This window comes from Aquarana catesbeiana, linkage group LG04 (genome assembly GCF_042186555.1).
Source record: "Aquarana catesbeiana isolate 2022-GZ linkage group LG04, ASM4218655v1, whole genome shotgun sequence".
NCBI lineage: Eukaryota > Metazoa > Chordata > Amphibia > Anura > Ranidae > Aquarana > Aquarana catesbeiana.
In genome coordinates this window covers 139,633,953-139,658,713 of record NC_133327.1, presented here as the reverse complement: position 1 = coordinate 139,658,713, position 24,761 = coordinate 139,633,953, and the positions used below count along the sequence as shown (strand labels likewise).

The 24,761-nt window shown below is 44.6% G+C and overlaps 1 protein-coding gene across 1 annotated transcript in view; it reads left to right on the top strand.

Annotated features, from left to right (window-relative positions):
* The window catches only part of IWS1 (interacts with SUPT6H, CTD assembly factor 1), a 63,482-nt gene that overhangs the window by 17,212 nt on the left and 21,509 nt on the right, over positions 1-24,761 (top strand). Inside the window, exons 2-3 of the mRNA XM_073625780.1 lie at positions 3,192-3,295; positions 13,638-15,237. Of these exons, the coding sequence (XP_073481881.1) occupies positions 3,192-3,295; positions 13,638-15,237 (1,704 nt within the window). The remainder of the gene's footprint in view (positions 1-3,191; positions 3,296-13,637; positions 15,238-24,761) is intronic.

Here is a 24,761-nt window from a genome sequence, read left to right as displayed (position 1 = left end):
TGAACACAGTTTTCATATGCGGGTGCTACTCACGTATGCGTTTGCTTCTGCACGCAAGGAAAATATTTGCCAGCACACCATGGAACGGCGTAGATAGCGTCCAAACGTGTAATTTATTGCATGATCACAACACAAGGAGAGTGCAACGTTTCGGAGTCACGCAGGACCCCTTCGTCAGGCATGTGAGTCACATGCCTGACGAAGGGGTCCTGCGTGACTCCGAAACGTTGCACTATCCTTGTGTTGTGATCATGCAATAAATTACATTTGGACGCTATCTAGGCCGTTCCATGGTGTGCTGGCAAATATTTTCATTGTGACTTGAACCAGTATCCAGCTGGTTGTTGCTGCAGCACCCATATCCGTGAGCTCATCCAGGAATGTGTGCGATGGGAATATGAAGTATTGCTTCTGCACGCAAGCTCGGCGGGACGGGGCGTGTTTAAAAAATATTTTTTTTTATTTTTACTTGTGTAAACATCCCTTGTAATAGAAAAAAAAGCATACCAGGACCTCTTAAATATAAGATCTGGGGTCAAAAAGACCTCAGATCTCATTTTTACACTGTAATGCAAAAAAAAACAAAAAAAACAAACAAAAAAAAGCCCTTTTAAGAGCTATGGGCGAAAGGGACGTTTTGACGTCTCTTCCGCCCTGCAATGATATGGAGACAGGTGGGGGCCATCTTCCCCTCACTCGTTTCTAGGGGTGCAACGGATCAAAAAACTCATGGATCGGATCGTTCCTCGGATCAGAGTCACGGATCGGATCATTTTTCGGATCAGCAAATAATAATTGAATTTGCAAAAACCTGTGAAAATTCCACCACCATTTAGGCCCCACTGTAATATCCACGTCATCTCCCCCACTGTAATGTCCACGTCATCTCCCCCACTGTAATATTGGCCGATTATGGCTGGGTATCGCCAGGGTATTGCAGTGTATGGCGGGATGGCTGAGCATGGATGTGACTGCAATTGTCACAGAGCAGCTCTGTGAGCACTACAGATCCAGCCCACAGCGCTGCTGCCATCCGATCTCTCCCCTCCACTGTACAGATCAGTACACAGAGGGGAGAGAGGAACCGGCGTCATGACATGATGCCGGTTTGTTTACAAGTGATCACGTGATAAACGGCCGCCGGGTGTACCAATAGGACCGCTGCTCCGGAGCTAGGCCAAAGCCGCGGCCTTTCCTAAGGCCGAGGCCTTTCCTAAGACCGAGGCAGCAGATCACTCCGCGCATTGCGTGGTGTGCCGATCTGAATAGGTTGACCCGTTCAGATCACAGATCAGTGACGATCCGTTGCACCCCTACTCGTCTCCATGTCAAGCCAGGAGAAGGATCCGATAGCCTCTGCCGTTGCTGACGGCTCCGGTAAGCAGCGGAGGCCACCGTAGCACAGCGGCGGGGGGCCCTCTCCTGCCGCTGATTAAGTGATCTCGTGGCGAATCTGCCGCAGAGACCACTTTTATCTGAGAGCGGACCGCCCACTGAAGAAGATATGGGGGTTATGGCAGCTAGCTGCTGCCATAACAATATTCCTCTTCAAAGTACCAACATAAAACTGCGGCGTGCGGTCCGTAAGTGGTTAACCACTTCAGCCCCGAAAGGGTTTGCCCCCTTAATGACCAGGCCATTCTTTGCGATATGGCACTGCGTCGCTTTAAATGACAATTGCATGGTCCTCCAACTCTGTACCCAAACAAAATTTACGTCCCTTTTTTTCCCCCCCCACAAATGAAGCTTTCTTTTGGTGGTATTTGATCACCTCTGTGTTGTTTATTTTTTATAAAAAAAAAAAAAAAAAACAGCGACAATTTTGAAAAAAATTTTTTTTTTTTTTTTTTTTTTTACTTTTTGCTGTAATAAATCTCTTAAAAAATAAACACATTTATTGATCAGTTTAGGCCAATATATATTTTTCTACATATTTTTGGTAAAAAAAAGAATCCCAATAGGCGTATATTGATTGGTTTGTGCAAAAGTTTATCGCGTCTACAAACTGTGGGATAGATTTAGGGACTTTTATTTTATTTTTTAGTTGTTTTGTTAGTAATGGCGGTGATCTGCGAGTTTTGGCGGGATTACGGCGGACCAATCTGACCCCAAATGATACTTTTTGGGCACCAGAGACATTATTACATTGATCAGTGCTACAAAAATGCACTGATCAATGTAAAAATGGTACTGACAGGGAAGTGGTTAACACAAGGGGGTGATCAAGGGGTTAGGTGTGTTCTAACTGTAGGGGGATGGGCTGCCAGGGACATGACAGAGATCACTGTTCCTAATGACTGGGAACAGTAGATCTGTCATGTCCCCTGTTAGAACGGGGATTCGCCGCCTTTACAAAGGCAGATCCCCGTTCTGCCTCTGTACTAGACGATCGTGGGTCGCTGGAGAACATTGAGTCCGCTTGACCTGTGGGCACCCTCCCGCAGTTGCCCCTGTGTGAGCCGACATACAGCTACGGCGATTCACACAGGAGAGACCACTTGCCGCCCTGGTATGAAGGCGGCTGGTCTGCAAGCAGTTAAATCCTATGTTTTTTTATTTTAATAAAATGCTTTTTGGAGTAAAAATCTATTTAAAGATAGTTTTCTATTTAAGATACATTAATAATTTAGTTTATTCAGCATGTAATGGAGCTTAGTTATGTAGCATGAGGCTTTATATTCTGCAATATTAAAATTTTTGGTAACCTCGTTCAATGAATGCAAGCTGAGATAACATGCACTGCATTGATGCATTCACACAATTTCACAGTAACCATGAGATAATACAAAGTTCAGGAATATCCCTTTATCCTGTTGTTTTGCAAATCTAAGTACACTACAAACTGTATGATTGAATCGGTACCTACCAGCAAGAAAAAGTCCTTACATTTAAAGAGCACCTGTCATTTAAGATCCATTATGGCAGCGCCGGTGAGCTTTAGGCATCCACTCGCCTTGTTGTGTCACTGCCGCATCACCAGATGTCCCATTAAAGTGACTGAGACTGTCAGTAAATCAACAGCGGGTCAGAGGAGGAGCCACTGCGGGACAGAGATGACAGTTGCTCTTGCAATATTATGATTTAAATCAAGCCTTTTTTACTAGTGATTTAAATCGACTTGATTTAAATCAAAGCCACCCTGCTTCTAATTATTTCTTGTATTATCTAGTAACTTCTGTATCTTGTTGCAGATGATGGTGGTGCAACCCCAGTTCAAGATGAGCGTGACTCTGATGATGAGGGAAATAACAGACAACATGGATCAGATGTTGAAAGTCCAGTGCATCGATATGAGGTAGTGAAGCACAAGTAATTTTTAGTATGAACCTAAAGTGATTGTAAAGCTGTTGGTTTTTAGCTTTTTTTTTTTTTTTTAATAAAATAACATTTTATACTTACTTGCTCTGTTGTGCAGAGCGGTCGCTTATCTTCACTTCTGGGGTCCCCCACTGGCAATCTTGGCTCATCTGTGTCTGCCCCCATTGCAAGCTGCTTGCTTGACCGCATTGACACAGCCCAGCTTGACCGCACCCCTGCTTATGGCTCCTGCTGCTCTCAGACAAGCCCATGAATGCAGGTAGAGAACAGAGCGGGGCTGCCTGTGACGACAGTGCTGGATCGAGGGGGTTGTCAGATAAGTATTTAGAGATTTGGGGGAGGGTGTGGAGACAAACGGTGGAAGGGTTTTTTGTTTTTTTTTTACCTTAAGAGGATAATCAACCCCAGATTGAACTAGTATAGTGTGAATGCTAGACAAAGGAGTCAAAGAAAACTTCTAAAGAAACAAGCTGAAGGTACATCAGTTTATGGGGAGTGAGTTTATTTACAGTGCCCAGGTGTTATGGAAATGATTAAGAGCTCCAATCGAGCCCAAGGTTATCTGCTGCTGTCTCTAATTGGAAAGTGTGGATATGCATGCATATAAAAGTAAACACTCTGAGACACGCTCAGCTCCGTTTACTTTTTACACTTCTGATTTATTCAAGGCGGTGCTAATGTTTTATACACAAAAATACGTCATTGCTATGTTAGTCTAATAGGTACATCTCATTGGTTAAGATAGAAAAGAAGATGGAGAATCTTCATAACGAGGTTTGGCTGTCCTTGGTTTTATCTTCAGTTCCGCGTTCTTCTGATGTGTGGGATGTAGGGGGTACCCGCCATTTTGAGAAAAATATAGGAACAGAGCTAATCTGTATACTTATATAATGAGTAAGGAGAAAAATATGTATGCACATAAGAAAATAGACATTTTCAGATTATTATTATTATTATTATTATTTACATCACATTCCTTCACAATCCCCCCTAAAATGACTATTTTCTCTTTTCTGTCCCTAATACTAAAGGTCCCACTTTGGCCTGGCCCTTCTCCTCAGCAACTCTTTTAGGCTGTATATAGAATTGGGCAGCAACTGTTCACTTCCCTCCTTGATACAGCTGGAGAGATGCAGTCAGGCGCTATCTATCCCTAAAACCCTATAGGATTGTGAGGTTATGGACAGGGAGTGACTGTAGAGGAGTGAAGGGTTTGTCATCTTCCATCATAAGGAGGTCCTCTTCTTCTTGGTGGAGAAATGTAGGTGTGCTATTGTCTACAGCTTTGCTCATTAACTTTTTTTTCAAAAGGTAGAATACAGCATACAATCAGGGCTAAAAGGACCAGGATTATTAATACCCTTACCCCTATCTGGGCGAGCACCTTCTGCCACCCACTCATCCAGCTAAAATATTGGTCCCATGGGTCTGTGATACCTGAGTTCTTCTTCAACTCCAATGACAGATCTTCTAATTTCTTTATAGCTAAAGTAACCTTACCATTTGGGCCAGTATTATCAGAAATGTATGGACATCAGGTTCCCGTTCTTTCCTATGATTTTACAAAACCTCCTTTCCCAGCTAGCACCATGTCTAAGGCCATCCGGTCCTGGAATGTCATGTAGGAAGTGGGGGCTAACTGGTCAGCAATTCCCTGGAGGGCATCTTTAGAGTAATTTACAAATCTCTGTTGGTTATAATATGTGTAGTGTCAGGTCACCTAGAGGCTGGGTGACAAATGCACACCGTTGGGATCAGGAGTGCACCGCAAGGTAGTGGACCCTACGGGTGACTGCTGCGGATTGATCCCTGGGAGGTTCAGGAAGCAGGTCTACTGGATCACTGACACAGATCCCACTGGGAGCTAGAGCATAGATTCCCCAGGACGCGGAGTCTAAGAGCCAGCAGGTGTTCACCAGAGCCTTTAATGGTAAGGATGGACTGCGCTGCAGTCTGGCTCCAGGTCGCGGCCCCCAGGGTCTCACAGCTCACGCTCACGGTAGACTACAGGAGAAGAGGAAGGAGGCAGCAGGCTAGAACAACAAGGAAAGTAAGGGACAAGCCAAGGTTCAGGGTCACAGGCAAACAGGGATGGTCGGGAACACGCCAAAGTCGGTAAGAGGAATCAGATGTATGAAACACAGCAAGTACACACAGAGGCTAACACACAATGGTTGATCAGCACTGCTGGCTTGCGGTGCACAGGTTAATATAGGGTTCCCTGATAGGGCCTGGGGTGGGGCCATGCTTAGAGGAGAGGTTACAAAAGCATTCAGGTGAGGGTCAGCTGGTCTCTAGAGATGAACACATGGAGACAGGTATGCTGATCGACAAACTCTATTGCATAACCATGACATGTAATTAATCCAATCTACATTCTTGCTGACAGTTGTTATGGGGATCAAAGACTCAAAACCAGCTTTTACCTGATCCCTGGCTTTAAACTCATCAGGGACCCCCCTTGTAACCCTTATGACATGTATGTATACATGAGGATCAAAGCTTCCGGAGAGAGCTGCTCGCTTCCTCCTCTGACTGTGTGCTGGGTCAGTGTATGTATCAGGGGTATCTTCGGTTAGAATATGGGGCTTTCTATTTCCATCTTTCTTGTCTAATGCACTCTGTGGTCGCCCAGTCTGGCCCTGTGTTCCAACCCATTGGCCCCCACAGGAACCGCAACTCTGTGCCCAGTAGCTGTCTGTGTGGCATACATATATATCCTTACCGTCAGGGATATCACTGTAACAATCGCATCACCATGAAGGGTCAAACGGACAAGGTACTATGTCACAGTAATCTAAAGTAAAGGTGGTCACATGTGTACCTGAAGAGTTACACCAAAACGTAATTATGTTATCATTTTTGTGATGGCCACCTCCTGGGCCCCTCCCCCCTAGATCAAACAGAAAAAGGATATGCAGCACCCGAAAACACGCTCTCCTGCAGTGATAAGCGTGCATTCAGGTGTTCTTCCTGGCCAACTTGACAGAGGTGGCTGTGGTCAGCAAAACTTGGAATGGACCATCATAACTTGGCTCAAGGATCTCCAGACAGTAGTTGGTGTGTTCCTGTATCTAATTCAGGATCTGGAATGGAAGAAAACACCTGGACATGCATTCAGGTTAATTCTCATGATAATGTGGTTACATAATTAGTCAACACATCAGACTGCAACTGTAACTGTTGTGGAAAGTAACAACCAAGTCTGGGAGCTGAACCAAACAAAATTTCATTAGGGGATAGGGCATGTTTCCCCTGGGGGTATGTCTGACACTGAACAGGGCAATGGGCTAACTGTCTGGTCAACTCATGTTAGTCTCTTGGACCATCTTTAACATCCTGTTTTTTTTAGTGTCCCATTCATCCTTTCTACCTTCCCGCTACTTTGAGGGTGGTATGGGATGTGTAGTGCCACCTGAACCCCCAGTGCTGCCCAAATCTCTTTTGTAAGGGTTGCTGTTAAGGCTGGTCCCTGATCTCTCAATATCACCTCTGGGACCCCAAATCTACATACTATCTCACTCAGTAATTTCTTAGCTGTGGTCCTGGCAGTCATGACCACTTCCACTAGGGCGTTTTTGAATCTGCCACTTCTTGGCACTTGAGAATGACCAATTTGCATCCTCTGGAATGGGGTATAGGGCTTTTGCCAGGTGCTTCTTCTGTGTTTTTTTTCTGTGCGTCCTGGGTTACATTTGGTGCAGATAATACATTATCTGCAGAAGTTGTCGGTCAGTGGAGTAACTCTTGGTGCAACACTTGTTGATAAGAGAGTTCATAAAAGTCTTTGTCAAGTGGGCAGCTCCATGTGCCCATTGCACCACGGCTGGGTACATACTCCTGGGTAGACAAGGCTTCTTGTTGCACTCGAATAGTCCATTTCTGAGAGTTGCTCCTCTCCGTTTCCAGCCTTCCTTCTTATCCGGACTTGTTGTTTCCTGTAGTTCTTTTAGATAAACTCTGTCCACTGGGAGAGTTTGTAAAGTAAGCACAGGGTGGTCTTCTTCTACCACCCTGCTGTCCACTTCCCGTGGACTACCAGCTGTCTGTTTGGCAGCTGAATTGGCTAGATGATTGCCTCGAGCTTCCTTTGAGTTCATTTTGTCGTGTGCTTTTACTCAGAATAGTCACTTGGGTTGGGAGAAGCAAGGCATCAATTTTTCACAGGTGTTCCTGCAGCCGTCAGGAATCCTCTGTCCTAGATAACACCATAATCATGGGCAATGCTGAAAGCATATCTTGAGTCCATATGAATGTTGGCTCTTTTTCCCTCTGCCCATTTACATGCTGTAGTAAGTGGTTACAGCTCTGCCTCCTGTGCAGACATCATCGGTGGTAAGGCTTCAGCTTGTAGAACAGTGTTTTCAGTGGTGACCGCGTGTCCTGTGTGGTCATGGGGTGACAAGTCAAGACTCTACTCCTCCTCCCTTTCCCCCTCGAGAAGTGGAAGAAGGGTGGTAGGGTTCAGTGTTTGACAACTTAATAGAGTAATGCTGTCCAGTAGGAGGGAACACAGGAGTCTCAAGTGTCTGGTAGTGGACAAGTGTTTCGGCTGGATCTTGGTTGAATATGGCAACAATGTCATGGGGAGTAAGCAGAACGAGGCAGTGTCCGAGGACCAAGTTCAAAGTTTTGTCAAGCAAGGCTTGTATAGCAAAGCCAGCTCGCAGACACAATAGGCCTCCTCTTGCTACCGCATCCAGCCGACAGGAATAATATCCTACGGGGCATAGGCTGATGCCATGTGATTGGGTGAGTACACCTGCAGCATGTCCCAGACGTTTGGATACAAAGAGCTTGAGCGTTTTGTCGTAGTCTGGGAGCCCTAGCGCCTGAGATGGCACACTTGAGGGCCTCAAACTTAGATATTTCTTCAGGAGACATCTGGAAGGGTCTGATTGCAGAGCATCAGTAGGAAGGCTTCTGGAATCCATGCTCCACACTAGGAAATTAGTCCAAGGAAGGCATGAAGGGATTTCTGGCCTTGTGGCAGTGAGATATCAGAGATTACTTGCACCCTGTCTTCAGTGGGATGTCTTGTCCCATGGGACAAACAGTGTCCAAGGAAAATGACAGGTGTTGAGCACCACTGCAATTTGGGCTTTGAGACTTTGCACCCCTGGTTGGCAAGATAGCACAACAGGCTTTCTGAGGTGACTTCAACAGGGGGTAAGTCAGCTGCACAAAGGAGAAGGTCATCAACATGTTGGAAGAGAATCACTTCCGGGTGTTCCTCTTGTCATGTGTCAAGGATGATAGCCATAGCTTTTGCAAACTGGCTTGGAAAGTTCTGTGCCCCTTGTGGCACAACTGTTTAGGTATGTTGCCGTTTCTTTCCGTGGATGAATGCGAAAAGGTACCAGCAGGAGGGGTGAGGGTGGACACTGAAGAAAACAGTTGTAAGGTCCACCTCTGTGTGGTATTTTGCAGTCAAAGGCATCCACAGCAGGTACCTGGTTCTTCTTTAGGGGTACTCTTCTTGGGGTTATTGTGGTTTCCGGGGCAATGAAGCGCCCTCTTTTAGCTTGACTGAAACTGGTGGCACCTTTAAGTGACCGTTGTCTTCCGGTCCTGTGGACCATAGGCACGCAGGGATTCTGTCAAGTACTTCCTGCAGTATTGAACTTGAAGTTTTTGCTTCATTAAGTGTCATCAGGAGAGGCAGAGAACACAAAGCAGATTAGTCTTCTAAAGATAGGGGAGTATGTAACTTCATCCCCCCTTCAGGCGTGTCCTGATTGAGGCCTGTAGTCCGGACAACACATCAGCTCCTAGTAGATTCAAGGGACATGTAGAGGACGCCACAAATCTGGCAAGCAAATCAGGAAATGTCCCCACTTGGAGTGGCTCTACAAATGGACTGGAGCGGGGCAACCCATCCACTCCCACGCAGGAAACATGTGTGTCTCTTTTCATAGTGGGAGAAACTCAGATCATCAAAGGCCTGTACGAGTCTAGCATGATACTTCTTCACAGACTCCACTTTATCTTGGGTAATATCTTGGATTGTGGTGATCTGATCCGTCAACTTCTCCTTTGCCCAGTCGTGGAGTTGTGCACAGAACTCCACGCCTGAGGTGTAGGAAGTGGCACTTGTCAGGCAGGCATCATTGAAGGCTGTCTGCATAACTGGCCAAAAGACATATCCTGCTTTGATTTGGCATAGGCTGATCAAGTCTCTCCAGGCAGCTTCTAAGTTTCTTGTATCTGCAGTATCCTGTGGTAGAAGGGAATTGGCTGCTTCTCTGGGTCAGGCAGACTTGTCACTAAGGCCGCTGCTTGTGATGGAGTAAAAGCGACATACATCACTGGTGCCCCTTCTGGTAACCGAGACTGTTGTTGGGGCGGGGGCTGGCAAGGGGCACTGTTCTTTACGGTTGCCAGCACGTGTTTGAGATCCTCTCGGAACTGTGAGTCCGGAGCCGGATTGGGGGTTAAATCAGTGGGTGGCCTTGCTGCCTGCTGTTGGGCTTCCCACTCAGACGCTTCTTCATTATTAACATATCCGGCCTGGGAATGTGATGCTTCCGTATTGGGGAAGACAGGTGTGTGGTATGAACCATCCTGGTTTAAAACAGGGAGGGCTGGGTACAGGCTGTTTAAGCTCACTGGGTGTACCAAGATGGCCGCTGGCAGGAAGTGCACTGGGCTGGGTAGAAAGTGAAGGCATGGGTGCACTAAGATGGCCGCCGGGCTGAGTTGTCACAGTGGGTTGTGCTTGGGTGGTAAGAAAGGAGTGGTTGTTAGACGGAGGGCAGTGCCGTCCCTCCCCTCCTTTTGTTTCAAGTTCCAACATAGCGTGGTAATTTCACATACTGTATCCTCAACTCTGTGATACACATACAGAATACAATCGCCATCTTTCTTAACTTCCTTTTATCCAATTTTCTTTATCACACAGGATTTTTCTCCCTGTTTCTTTAGCAGCATAACTTTCGCCACTTCTTTCAACTTTGTTAACTATTTCAACATCTTCTTCTCTTCACAATATCACTTTCTTTACAATATCACATTCTTTTCTCTCTCTGTTTCTCGGCTAACGGCTTGAGAGGAGAATACGTACAACCAAGGCGTTGATATTCTTTCTCACTGCTCTTTATCAACAAATTCCTTGGGTGGGGGCACATAAGACTGCGCTCCTAGCTGCTACTGTCTGCTATAACCCTGTAATGTACGGTTAATCTCAGAACAAGAACAAACACGTCAGGGGTAGTGAGGAGCAACGGCCCGCGACCCAACAGATCCCCCGGGCAGCCCCCCCCTCCGACCTTAACCATTCCCCAACCCCTCTCGTGTATAGCAAACAGTAAACCACAAATACACTCACAACAGGACATTACACCTGCCACTCTTCGAACTGCAAAATTTCAGCAGGCTAAGATAACCTCAGGGGCAGACAACTCCCCTTAAACCCAGTTAAAGGCCGTCATTACAGTTACTCCCAGAGGCCGACAGCTCATCTGGGGGTGAGACATCTGTAACACTTTCAGACTGCGGGGGGCTCCAGCAGCTGAGATTTCCCTCAAAGGTCCGACAAACCCATGAGTAACCCGTCCTATAACCGACTGCCACAATAACCCATCTCACTCCAGAGGCCGACAGCTCATCTGGAGATGAGAACACACATGTAGCACTTTTAGACTGCTGAGTTTCGTAGCCCAAAGAATGGCAGACAGTGAACAACTACAGACAGCAGAAACCCATTGGCAGGTTAGTTAAAACAACCTCAGGCGAGGAAATACCTTCCTCTAAGACAGTCTCAGCATACCGACAGAATCCAGCCGTCAACCGAAAGATAAGAAAGTCGTACAGTGGTAAGAATATAAAGAAGACTTACCGGTACTGTTAGGGCTGCGCAAACCCCCGTCTCATCTTTCAATTAACGCTCGAATGCTTATCGCGGTATGGCTTCGACTGTAGCCTGAGGTCCCGGGTTTCGGCACCATCTGTTATGGAAATGATTAAGAGCTCCAATCGAGCCCAAGGTTATCTGCTGCTGTCTCTAATTGGAAAGTGTGGATATGCATGCATATAAAAGTAAACACTCTGAGACACGCTCAGCTCCGTTACTTTTTACACTTCTGATTTATTCAAGGCGGTGCTAATGTTTTATACACAAAAATACGTCATTGCTATGTTAGTCTAATAGGTACATCTCATTGGTTAAGATAGAAAAGAAGATGGAGAATCTTCATAACGAGGTTTGGCTGTCCTTGGTTTTATCTTCAGTTCCGCGTTCTTCTGATGTGTGGGATGTAGGGGGTACCCGCCATTTTGAGAAAAATATAGGAACAGAGCTAATCTGTATACTTATATAATGAGTAAGGAGAAAAATATGTATGCACATAAGAAAATAGACATTTTCAGATTATTATTATTATTATTATTATTATTATTATTATTATTTACATCACATTCCTTCACACAGGTTCCACTAATTCCCCTGATTATATTGTTTGAGCACTTACCCTAATGTTAAGGGATAAGAACATTTCTTTGTCTATGGAACCCATTTTTTTAATTTTTTTTTTATTATTGTATACACCCACACATCTATAAGTACTGTATACAAACAAGGTATATCAGTGTCTGATCGTACCATTCGTTGCTTCTTAAGCGATAGTGGGATCAAAGGAAGAAGACCTAGGAAGACTCCACTATTGACAGAACAACATTTAAAAAAATAAAAAGGAAACTGGAATTTGTTAAAATGCATTTTGACAAGCTACAATGCTTCTAAGAGAATGCCCTTTGAACAGATGACAACTGGTTGACAACTCATATCAGCTTTATGTTCACAGACAAAAAATGGAGCTTTCAAAGAAAAGGACGTTTTAAGACCTCTTTGCTACGTTTTGCAGTGCCTTGAATTTGTGCAGGGCACAATGAAATCTCACGACTATATAGGAATTTTGGAGTAAAATTTAGTGCCAGATGCTGTCTGTTGTAGGTCTTGGGTCCTAACAGGATAATGACCCAAAATACAGTTGAAAGCACCCAAGAATGCATAAGAACAAAACATTGGACCATTATGAAGTGGCCTTCTATGAGCTGCAGTCTGATAGCCTTTTCTCAAGAGGAATGGCCCAAACTACATGTTGGTATGTGCATAAGTCTCATTGAGAGCTACAGAAATCACTTGTTTGCACAGATTGCCTCCAAAGTTTGTGCTACAGAATATTAGGTTAAGAGACCCATCGTTTTTGTCCATGCCATTTTCATTTGTTTAATTTATAATAATCTGCTAGTTCAAGAAAAAAAGCCTATCATTTTTTTAAATACAGAATTAACAATGATGGATGACAATTACTTATGTCTATTTCAACTTTCAGAGAAATTTGTGGCTTCTTTTTCCTTGGAAGCCAACAGATTTGTCCATGTCTGTAAACCCTCACATTTGTAGGGTTTGCATATACTTTAACCACTTCCACACCAGGCCTATTCTGGCACTCTACTCCTACATGAGAAATTATAGTTGTTTTGCTAGAAAATTGTTTATTTTAACTTTTTTTATTTATTTATTTTTTTACACTTTCTCTTTACAGGTCCTCCTTTATGAAGAGATGTGGGGTATATAAAACCCCACATCTCTCCTCCAAAGTGGAAAGATTGAGATAAAAAAAAAATGATGGTCATAGAGATGACTGGTGACCATCTGGTCACCAGTCATCTCTATGATCAACTTCCGGCAGTGGCGGATTCCTTCACCGGCTTGCCGATCATGTGGGAGAGCCTGGAGAAGCACCGGAGGAAGGGGGATGTCCCCTCCCGCCGCCTTTAAGAGCGATCAAGCGGCTGAACTGTGCGGTGCACAGAATCGCCGGCCGAAAAAGATGATATATGAATGATGCCTGTAGCTGCAAGCATCATTCAGTTATCCCCACTCAAAGTCCAGGACGTCATATGATCAGCCAGGTATTTCAGCTGATACAGGGGTCCAAATGACCCAGCACAAGCACTGTGCTGTATAACATGCTTTAAGGGAGGCAGTGGGTAGGTTTATATCAGCATTAAATGGGGATGGTCCTAGCTAGTTTTTGCCAGCATTCAATCATGTGACGACAGCCTGCATAAAACCATGGTCTATGAATACAAACCTTGTGTCTTGTACTGTACTCCAATATGAGGAAGTTATATTTCCGGCACATCAACGGGTATTTTTCTGTATTTGGAGCATGTTTAAATGGTAAAACATGGGGGGAAATGTGCATGTGTTGCAAATATGTATATATATTTTTTTTCTTTTTTCTTTCTTTACCTTGATATTTGATTTAATAATTGCAAGTTTAAATACTTATGACACTTTTTTTTTATTTTAGAATGACAACAGCGATGAAGACATGAAAGGAGGCAGCGGATCTGAGAATGAAGCAAATGATTCAGAAGATGATGAACCTAGGGAGCGAACCTCCAGCGATGTAGAGAATGGTAGCAATAATCGTAATGCTAGTGACTCTGAAAATGAAGATGCTCAAAATCACGTTGCCAGTGATTCGGATGATGAGCCAACCAGACAAAAAAACAGTGGTGATGATGATACTCCTGTAAAAGGAGGAGCCAGTGACTCAGAGGAGGAAGTAAGATCTAGACATTCTGGAAGTGATTCTGATGAGGACACACCCAGTAAAATGCGCATTAATGATTCTGATGATGAAGGGCAAGGTAAAACTGCAGCTAGTGATTCTGAAGGTGACTCTCAAGCCAAGCATGAGGATAGCGACTCGGAAGATGAGGCTCCTGTCAAGCGGGCAGCTAGTGACTCAGAAGATGAGACTCCTGCCAAGCAGGCAGCTAGCGACTCGGAAGATGAGGCTCCTGCCAGGCGGGCAGCTAGCGACTCGGAAGATGAGGCTCCTGCCAGGCGGGGAGCTAGCGACTCGGAAGATGAGGCTCCTGCCATGAGGGCAGCTAGCGACTCGGAAGATGAGGCTCCTGGCAAGCGGCCTGCTAGCGACTCGGAAGATGAGGCTCCTGCCAATCGGCCTGCTAGCGACTCAGAAGATGAGGCTCCTGCCAATCGGCCTGCTAGCGACTCGGAAGATGAGGCTCCTGCCAAGCGAGCAGCTAGCGATTCGGAAGATGAGGCTCCTGCCAAGCGAGCAGCTAGCGATTCGGAAGATGAGGCTCCTGCCAAGCGAGAAGCTAGCGATTCGGAAGATGAGGCTCCTGCCAAGCGAGCAGCTAGCGATTCGGAAGATGAGGCTCCTGCCAAGCGAGCAGCTAGCGATTCGGAAGATGAGGCTCCTGCCAAGCGAGCAGCTAGCGATTCGGAAGATGAGGCTCCTGCCAAGAGGGCAGCTAGCGACTCGGAAGATGAGGCTACTGCCAAGCAAGCAACTAGTGATTTAGAAGATGAGGCTCCTTCAAAACAAACAGCTAGCGACACGGAAGATGAAGCTCCTGCAAAGCGAGTTATTAGTGACTCTGAAGACGAGGCTCCTGTTAAACGTGTAGCTAAACGTCGCAAGAAGCCAGCACGTGGTTCTAAGAGTAAAACTTCCAAAAAAGCAGGAAGTGGCTCAGAGGATGAGCCGCCATCTCAACGAGCAGCTGTTGACTCAGATGATGAAGCACCTGTGAAACGTGTAAATAGTGATTCTGAAGACGGACGCCGTTCCAAACCAGCACATAGTGACTCAGAAGATGATACACCTGCTAAGCAAGCTGACAATAATTCAGAAGATGAGTTTCCAAGGATGAAAAGAAAAATAGTTTCATCGGATGACAGTGATGAAGAAGAGGAAAGAAAACGAACAAAGAACAGAAAGAAAAGGTCACCACGCCGCAGTTCTGGAAGTGATGATAGCGAGAGTGAAAAAGCAAAGAAAAAGAAGATATCTGACAGTGAAGAAGAAAAGGTTTCAAAAAGAAAAAACATTATTTCTGACAGTGAAGATGATGAGGCTGCAGATAAGCCAGGTATTATATATTATTTATATAGTGTGTGTGTGTAATATACACTATATTACCAAAATTATTGGTACGTCTGCCTTTACACGCACATGAATTTTAATGGCATCCCAGTCTTAGTCCGTAGGGTTCAATATTGAGTTGACCCATCCTTTACAGCTATAACAGCTTCAACTCTTTCCCGGGAAGGCTGTCCACAATGTTTAGGAGTGTGTCTGTGGGAATATTTGACCATTCTTCCAGAAGCACATTCATAAGTTCAGGCACTGATGCTGAACAAAAAGGCCTGGCTTGCAGTCTCCGTTCTAATTCATCCCAAAGGTGTTCTATCAGGTTGAGGTCAGGATTCTCTGCAGGGCAGTCAAATTCCTTTACCCCAAACTCTCTCATCTATGTCTTTATGGACCTTGCTTTGTGCACTGGTGCGCAGTCATATTGGAACAGGAAAGGGCCATCCCCAAACTGTTCCCACAAAGTTGGGAGCATGAAATTGTACAAAATGTCTTGGTATGCTTACGCCTTAAGAGTTCCCTTCACTGGAACTAAGGGGCCAAGCCCGATCCCTGAAAAACAACCCCACACCATAATCCCCACTTCCCCATCCACCAAATGATGGGCCAGTGCATGAAAGCAAGGTCCTTAAAGACATGGATGAGCGAGTTTGGGGTGGAGGGGACTGGCTTGCACAGAGTCCTGACCTCAACCAGATTGCACATCTTTGGGATGAGTTAGACCGGAGACTGCGAGCCAGGCCTTCTCATCCACATCAGTGCCTGACCTCACAAATTTGCTTCTGGAAGAATGGGCAAACATTCCCATAGACATACTCCTAAACCTTGTGGACAGCCTTCCTAGAAGAGTTGAAGCTGTTATAGCTGCAAAGGGTGGACCAACTCAATATTGAACCCTACAGATTTAGATTGGGATGCCATTAAAGTGTGTGTGTGTGTGTGTGTGTGTGTGTATGTGTATATATATATATATATATATATATATATATATATTAGTCCCAATACTTTTGGTAATATAGTGTGTGTGTATACTAAGCGGCCACTTTATTTGGTACACCTTGCCAACATCGGGTCGGACCCCTTTTGCCTTAATTCTTCGTGGCATAGATTTAACAAGGTGTTGGAAAACATTCCTCAGATTTTGGTTCATGTTGACCTGATCGCATCACGCAGTTGCTGCAGATTTGAATCTCCCGGTGCTCTATTGGATTGAGATCTGGTGACTGTGAAGACCATTGGAGTACAGTGAACTCATTGTAATGTTCAAGAAACCAGTTTAAGATATGAACTTTGTGACTTGGTGCATTATCCTGCTGGAAGTTGCCATGAGAAGATGGATACACTATAGTCATAAAGGGATTGATATGGTCAGCAACAGTACCTAGGTAGGGCGTAGTGTTTAAACGTTGCTCAGTTGGTACTAAGGGGCCCAAAGTGTGCCAAGAAAATATCCCCCACACCATTACACCACCACCAGCCTGAACTGTTAAAATAAAAAAACAATGTGTCTGCGCTAGAAAAAATCGCTGCACTCAAAGTGCAGTACCCCTAGGTGCTAAAGTATAAAGTGCACAGTGCTATGTGAAACACAGCAAGTGAGTGATCAAACAAAACAACATATCCATTAAAATATCAAAATAAAATACAAGAGGATATAACAAACAGTGAATAAATGAAGTCCAAAAACGTGTATATCCAATGATATAAAAGTGCCCAAATAAATTAGTCCAAAAATTTGGTGAATTTCACATATCCTATCTTCCAAACTGTGCCACCAAAAAACATGCTGTGGTGTCTTCCAGCCGCCCCCACAGGTGTATATGCTCACCTTCCTGTGTGTGACACAGCGATTAGACTATGTCAAACAAAGCCTTGGAGCCACTCCTGTGCTCATTAGGAACCAGCTGTGCAGACTTCCAATGTTCTCAAGTGGAGATGGTTTATGCAAGAGAAAAAAACTCCATAGCGCAATATGTAGGTATAAAGGATTTTAAAATAATCAGCTCCCCTCACATATATGTGCATGCGTAAAACTACCCCTAAGTGCTAAAGTATAAAGTGCACAGTGCTATGTGAAACACAGCAAGTGAGTGATCAAACAAAACAACATATCAATTAAAATATCAAAATAAAATACAAGAGGATATAACAAACAGTGAATAAATGAAGTCCAAAAACGTGTATATCCAATGATATAAAAGTGCCCAAATAAATTAGTCCAAAAATTTGGTGAATTTCACATATCCTATCTTCCAAACTGTGCCACCAAAAAACATGCTGTGGTGTCTTCCAGCCGCCCCCACAGGTGTATATGCTCACCTTCCTGTGTGTGACACAGCGATTAGACTATGTCAAACAAAGCCTTGGAGCCACTCCTGTGCTCATTAGGAACCAGCTGTGCAGACTTCCAATGTTCTCAAGTGGAGATGGTTTATGCAAGAGAAAAAAACTCCATAGCGCAATATGTAGGTATAAAGGATTTTAATCAAATAATCAGCTCCCCTCACTGGGGTACTCACATATTGTGGGTGCGTGAGTGCACCATCCTTAACAAGCATAAAACGGTCAATCTCTCGGTGTGGTGTGCGGTGCGGCGTGTGTAACGAAAATCTCCTGCTCTCTCTCTGCTGACAGCTCCGTTCAGGCCCCTCCCCTACGCGTGAACGGAGCTGTCAGCAGAGAGAGAGCAGGAGATTTTCGTTACACACGCCGCACCGCACACCACACCGAGAGATTGACCGTTTTATGCTTGTTAAGGATGGTGCACTCACGCACCCACAATATGTGAGTACCCCAGTGAGGGGAGCTGATTATTTGATTAAAATCCTTTATACCTACATATTGCGCTATGGAGTTTTTTTCTCTTGCATAAACCATCTCCACTTGAGAACATTGGAAGTCTGCACAGCTGGTTCCTAATGAGCACAGGAGTGGCTCCAAGGCTTTGTTTGACATAGTCTAATCGCTGTGTCACACACAGGAAGGTGAGCATATACACCTGTGGGGGCGGCTGGAAGACACCACAGCATGTTTTTTGGTGGCACAGTTTGGAAGATAGGATATGTGAAATTCACCAAATTTTTGGACTAATTTATTTGGGCACTTTTATATCATTGGATATACACGTTTTTGGACTTCATTTATTCACTGTTTGTTATATCCTCTTGTATTTTATTTTGATATTTTAATTGATATGTTGTTTTGTTTGATCACTCACTTGCTGTGTTTCACATAGCACTGTGCACTTTATACTTTAGCACTTAGGGGTAGTTTTACGCATGCACATATATGTGAGGGGAGCTGATTATTTTAAAATCCTTTATACCTACATATTGCGCTATGGAGTTTTTTTCTCTTGCATAAACCATCTCCACTTGAGAACATTGGAAGTCTGCACAGCTGGTTCCTAATGAGCACAGGAGTGGCTCCAAGGCTTTGTTTGACATAGTCTAATCGCTGTGTCACACACAGGAAGGTGAGCATATACACCTGTGGGGGCGGCTGGAAGACACCACAGCATGTTTTTTGGTGGCACAGTTTGGAAGATAGGATATGTGAAATTCACCAAATTTTTGGACTAATTTATTTGGGCACTTTTATATCATTGGATATACACGTTTTTGGACTTCATTTATTCACTGTTTGTTATATCCTCTTGTATTTTATTTTGATATTTTAATGGATATGTTGTTTTGTTTGATCACTCACTTGCTGTGTTTCACATAGCACTGTGCACTTTATACTTTAGCACCTAGGGGTACTGCACTTTGAGTGCAGCGATTTTTTCTAGCGCAGACACATTGTTTTTTTATTTTAATACTTTGCACGAATATGGAACGTGACTGAGTGTTTGCAGCTGGTCTCCACTGTTCACTTATTATTTTGTAGGCATTTATCCGTAAGTGGCTCGCAGGGTTTCATATATATTTTGTTTACCAGCCTGAACTGTTGATACAAAGCAGGATGGATCCATGCTTTGATGATGTTCACGCAAATTCTGACCCTACCATCTGAATGTTGCAGCTGAAATCAAGACTCTTCAGCCAGGCAAGGTTTTTCTGATCTTCTATTGTCCAATTTTGGTGAGCCTGTGTGCATTGTAGCCTCTGTGTTTCTGTTCTTAACTGACAGGAGTGGCACCTGGTGTGGTCTTCTGCTGCTGTAGCCCATCTTCAAGGTTCGATGTGCTGTGCGTTCAGAGATGGTATTCTGCATACCTTGGTTGTAACAAATGGTTATTTTGAGGTATTGTTGCCTTTCTATCATCTCAAACCAGGATGCCCATTCTCCTCTGACAGTTAGACATTTTCATCCGCACAACTGCCGCTCGCTGGATTTTTTTTCTTTTTCAGACCATTCCCTGTTAAACCCTAGAGATGGTTGTACATGAAAATCCCAGTAGATCAGCAGATTTTGAAATACTCAGACCAGCCCATCCAGCACCAACAACCATCTCACATTCAAAGTCGCTTAAATCCCCTTTCCTTTATTTCCCCATTCTGATGCTCAGTTTGAACCTCAGCAAGTCGTATTCACCACGTCTAAATGCATTGAGGTGCTGCCATGTGATTGGCTGATTAGCAATTTGTGTTACTAAGCGATTGAGCAGGTGTATCTAAAGTGGCTGGTGAGTGTGTGTATATACAGCGTGTGGAAAAAAAAAAAAAAAAAAAAAAAAAAAAAAAATATATATATATATATATATATATATATATATATATATATATATCCTTAGGAATGGGCTCAAAACAAAGGAGTTTTAATTATCTTATGCCTGTAATTCCTTATACTTGGCTATCCCTGTTCTGCTGAGACCTTCTCCAGTTGAGTACAAACTGTGTGGCAGCATTCACTTTTTATGACTAAACAACATTTCTTTATCGTACATCATGGGACACAGAGCCTTAAGTAATTAATGGGTTATAATTGGGTAAACCCAATCAAATTACTCCCTATATAACCCCTCCTTCTTCCAGGAGCACATCATTTTTTTTGCCAGTGTCTAAGGTGTCTGTCACGGGTGAAGAAGTGCTCTGAGGAGCTCCAGGAGGGATCAATGCTGGATTTAAATTCCTCCATAAAAAGAAGCCATAAAAAGAAGCCAGATCCGTCCAGGAGTGCCACTGAGGCCTAAAGTGGATGGTACCTGGGACCTCGTATCCGAAGCACAAGGTTTTGCCTGTAATGCCTCTCTTTGTAGGGCTGGACCCCAGGAACCCAGGGCTTAGGTCTTGTTACATTGCCTCAAGCTTCCTGATGGGGTGCTTATACAAGCCCCAAGGCAGTTGGACCCTGTTCTTACGGACCGAGTCCTTGAAGGTTTACTAAACGTAACCCGCCGTGATGGGTGAAAGTTGGATTTTCTGTTAATTCAGCAAAATGCTGCGGCGAGGACAAGGTAAGGGAAGAAAGCTTGGATATTAAAAACATCTATGCATTTTCTTTCATTATAAAGGAAAAGATGTTGTCATGCCTTAAAATCTCTACTAGATGGAGCCTATGCACATACCTTACTCTGTTTTCACTCTTTGCTCAGTTCTGTGTCTGGCCGCTCAGCGCATGCAAGAAGATTTTTTTGCAAGGTAAAAAATGTATAAAAAAGTATTTTTTCTTCCCCCTGATGGAGCCAGAGGGTTAGGGGGACAGCAGCGCTGCACCCCCCTTACATTATTTCACATGTCTGTGCCTCACTGCCTCACCTCACATGTCTGAGGCTCTGCTGCCTCCCCCCCCCCCCCCCCCCCATCATTTTGGGTCTGGGACCCGAAAAATGCCGCGCTTAGGCGCTGGAAACATTTTAAATAAAAACGGGGGCGGAATTTTTTCTGAGGGGCGGGGGCCTAACACAGGTGCCATGAAACGTCCATGAGGACGCACGGCAGGCTAAATAGCGGATAAATACAGCTGTGTCAGTCTCTCCTCTGCCGATGAGGAAACAAGCCGCCTGCACACAGGGACACACAAGCTGTGGGACACGTATGGGTTGCAAAACTGGAATTCTTAATTCAGGAAGGACACTTTCCAGCACTAGGCTGAACTTTTATAGCAGCTTTAAAAAAGTCATGACTATTTTCAGCGATTTAGTGCAATGTGTATAGCGCCTCTGTTTTTGTACTTAGGAATATGCCTGCCAAAAAAGACACCACAAAAACCAAAAGAGTAAAGGTTTCACCCCCAGGCATTGGGATTTCAAGCTGTATTTCCACGCTGTCTTCCTCGCCTGAATTACCAATTATGGCAACTCAGGGTGAGCCATTGGAGCAAATTGATGGTGCATTTGCCTCTCATCTCAGCACATGTATACGTGACTGAAGATGCCCTTTCCTCCTCCCTCCAGGGTCTGGAAGAAAGATTAGCAAACGATGAGATTTTACCTTCAATCGATCAGGAAGAAAAACAAACCGATGATTCTTGAATAAACAACGGTAGATGAACCTTTTTCAGCTTCTCGATCTGAAAGATTGCTGATACAAACTCTTGCAGAGATGGTTCGTTCCACTTTCATGCTGCCTCCAACAGAGTCCCCTGAAAACTTGGCCTCTTCCTTAGGTTCTTTAAAACCTTCCCATCCTTTGCATGCGTTTCCTGCACATGCATTACTTGAACAGCTTATCTTTTCGGAATGGGATAAATCGGATAAACATTTTCTCCCTCCTAAGAGGTTTTCAATTCTCTATCCTCTGGAGGAGAAATTCTCCAAAAAATGGAAAGTGCCAGCAATTGACGCTGCGATTTCCAATGTGAACAATAACTTAACTTGTCCTGTAGACAATGCACAGATGCTTAAGGATCCAACAGATAAAAAGTTGGCATCCCTGCTAAAATTTTGCTTTTTCCATAGCAGGTGCCGTCACTCAGCCCGCAGCCACCGCGATAGGTGTCTGCCAATCCCTAAAGGGCCAATTTAAACAGGCCCTTAGAGAGCTTCCTACACAACAAGCTTGGGATTTGGCTTAACTACCTAAGGCATTATGTTTTGCCATAGATGCCATTAAAGACTCTATTCACCAGGCATCCCGCCTTACGCTTATACATATGCGCAGAATCCTGTGGTTGAAAAATTGGTCAGTTGAAACACCATGTAAAAACCTCCTAACTGGGTTCCCCTTTCATGGGGAGTCATTATTTGGAGAAGACTTTGATAAATATATCAAGACAATTTCTGCTGGGAAAAGTACCTTTTTACCAGTCAAATAAAAATATAAATGCCCTGCATTTAAACTAACTCTTTCCCCTGTGCCAGGGGCTTCCGACTCTAGGCAGTGGCGACGGCGTCTGCCGTCAGACCCAGGCTGAAAAGAAGCCCTGGGGTAGGAAATCTGCAAAACAGAATCCTAAAGCCTCATCATGAAGAGGCAACCCCTCTCACCAAGGTGGGGGGAAGACTTCTGCAATTTTCAGAAGTCTGGAAAAAGAAAATTCAGGACAGATGGGTCATTTCCACGGTAACGCTGTGGTACAAGCTGGAATTTCGGGACTTTCCACCGTCTCGCTTCCTGAGGTCAAGCGTTCCCAAAGATCCAGAGAAAAAACTGTCTGTTTCAGGCACTAGACCGATTAGATTAATATCTCAAGGGGTGATTATACAGATACCCACAAAAGAGCAAGGTCTGGGATTTTATTCAAACCTTTTTATGGTACCAAAACCTAATGGAAATGTCAGTCCCATTCTAGATCTAAGAAAGCTAAATCAATTCCTGAAGATCTGCTCCTTTCGTATGGAGACAATCAGGTTGGTAGTTTCTATCCTTTTAAGAGAACTTCTGGCGTCAATCGACATCAGGGATGCATATCTGCATGTCCCTATATTTCCTGCTCATCAAAAGTTTCTGCGGTTCGAGTTAGAACAGCAGCATTTTCAATTTGTAGCCTTGCCCTTCAGGCTAGCCACAGCACACTGGGTGTTCACCAAAGTGCTGGCCCCACCTCTAGCCAGGTTAAGGGCACAGGGCTTAACAATCGTAGCGTACCTAGACCTATTACTTCTAGATCGATCAGTGATTCGTTTGGAGCAAAGCGTACGCACTACAACCAACTATCTGAAAAGTTTGGGTTGGACTCTCAACCTAGAGAAATCTTCTTTAATACCGCTAAGTCTGGAGTACTTGGGTCTGATCATAGATACAGCCCAGGAAAGGGTGTTCTTGCCTCAAGCAAAAATCAACTCCATAGGAGAGCTGGTGCGGAGGGTCAGGTCAAATGGCAATCCCTCCATTCGCCTCTGCATGAGGTTGCTAGGAACCATGGTAGCTTCATTTGAAGCAGTTCCTTATGCCCAGTTCCATTCAAGACTGTTGAAAAACAGTATCATGTCTGCTTGGAACAAAACAATTCAAGCTTTAGACTTGCCAATGCGGCTGTCCCCAAGAGTGGCCCAAAGCCTTACTTGGGTTCTTCTGGGCCTCACAGAATCTGCTGAAAGGAAAATCCTTCAGACCAGTCATCTGGAAAGTGGTAACAACGGATGCCAGCCTCTCAGGCTGGGGAGCAGTATTAGAAAAGACAACTGTCCAGGGACAGTGGTCAAGAACCGAAAGAGTCTTGCCCATCAATATCCTAGAGATTCGGGCAGTACGCTTGGCTCTAAAGGCCTGGACTTTCAGGTTACGGGATTGTCCTGTCAGGATTCAATCCGACAATGCCACAGCTGTGACCTATATCAGTCACCAAGGGGGCACCAAAAGTCTCCCAGGGCAGAGCGAGGTGAATCATGTTCTAACTTGGGCAGAAAGGAATATTCCATGCCTTTCTGCGATCTTCATTCCGGGAGTAGAGAATTGGCAGGCGGACTACTAAGTCGCCAGCAGTTATTCCCAGGGGAATGGTCTCTTCACCCCGACATATTTCGGGGTGTTTGTCAAAGATGGGGGACTCCGGACGTGGATCTTCTAGCATCCAGGTTTAACACGAAGTTGGTCAGCTTTGTGGTCAGAACTAGGGATCCATTTGCATGCGGAACGGATGCGTTAGTGACCCCATGGAATCAGTTCTCACTGATCAATGCATTCCCCTCTATTCAGTTGCTGCCTCAACTTCTGTGCAGGATCAAGCTGGAAAGCCGATTAATTCTGGTGGCACCAGCATGGCCCAGAAGGTCATGGTACGCAGAAATCGTAAAGCTGGCAGTGGAGGGCCCATGGTCCCTCCCACTACGGCCAGATCTGCTCTCTCAGGGACCGATATTCCATCCTTCCTTACGGTCTCTTAATTTAACCGCATGGCTATTGAAACCCACATTCTAAAGAAACGTGGGCTTTCCGGGTTAGTTATCTCTACCCTGATTAATGCTAGGAAGCCATCTTCCAGAACTATATATTTTAGAGTCTGGAAGGCTGTTTTCCTGGTGTGAATCCAAGGGTTGGCACCCTCGGAGATGTATCCATAGGCAGAATTCTTGCCTTTCTACAATTGGGGGTAGAAATGAAACTGGCCTTATGTACTATTAAAGGCCAAGTCTTAGCTTTATCGGTCTTATTTCAAAGACCATTTGCTACTCATTCTCTAGTCCAGGGCTTTATACAA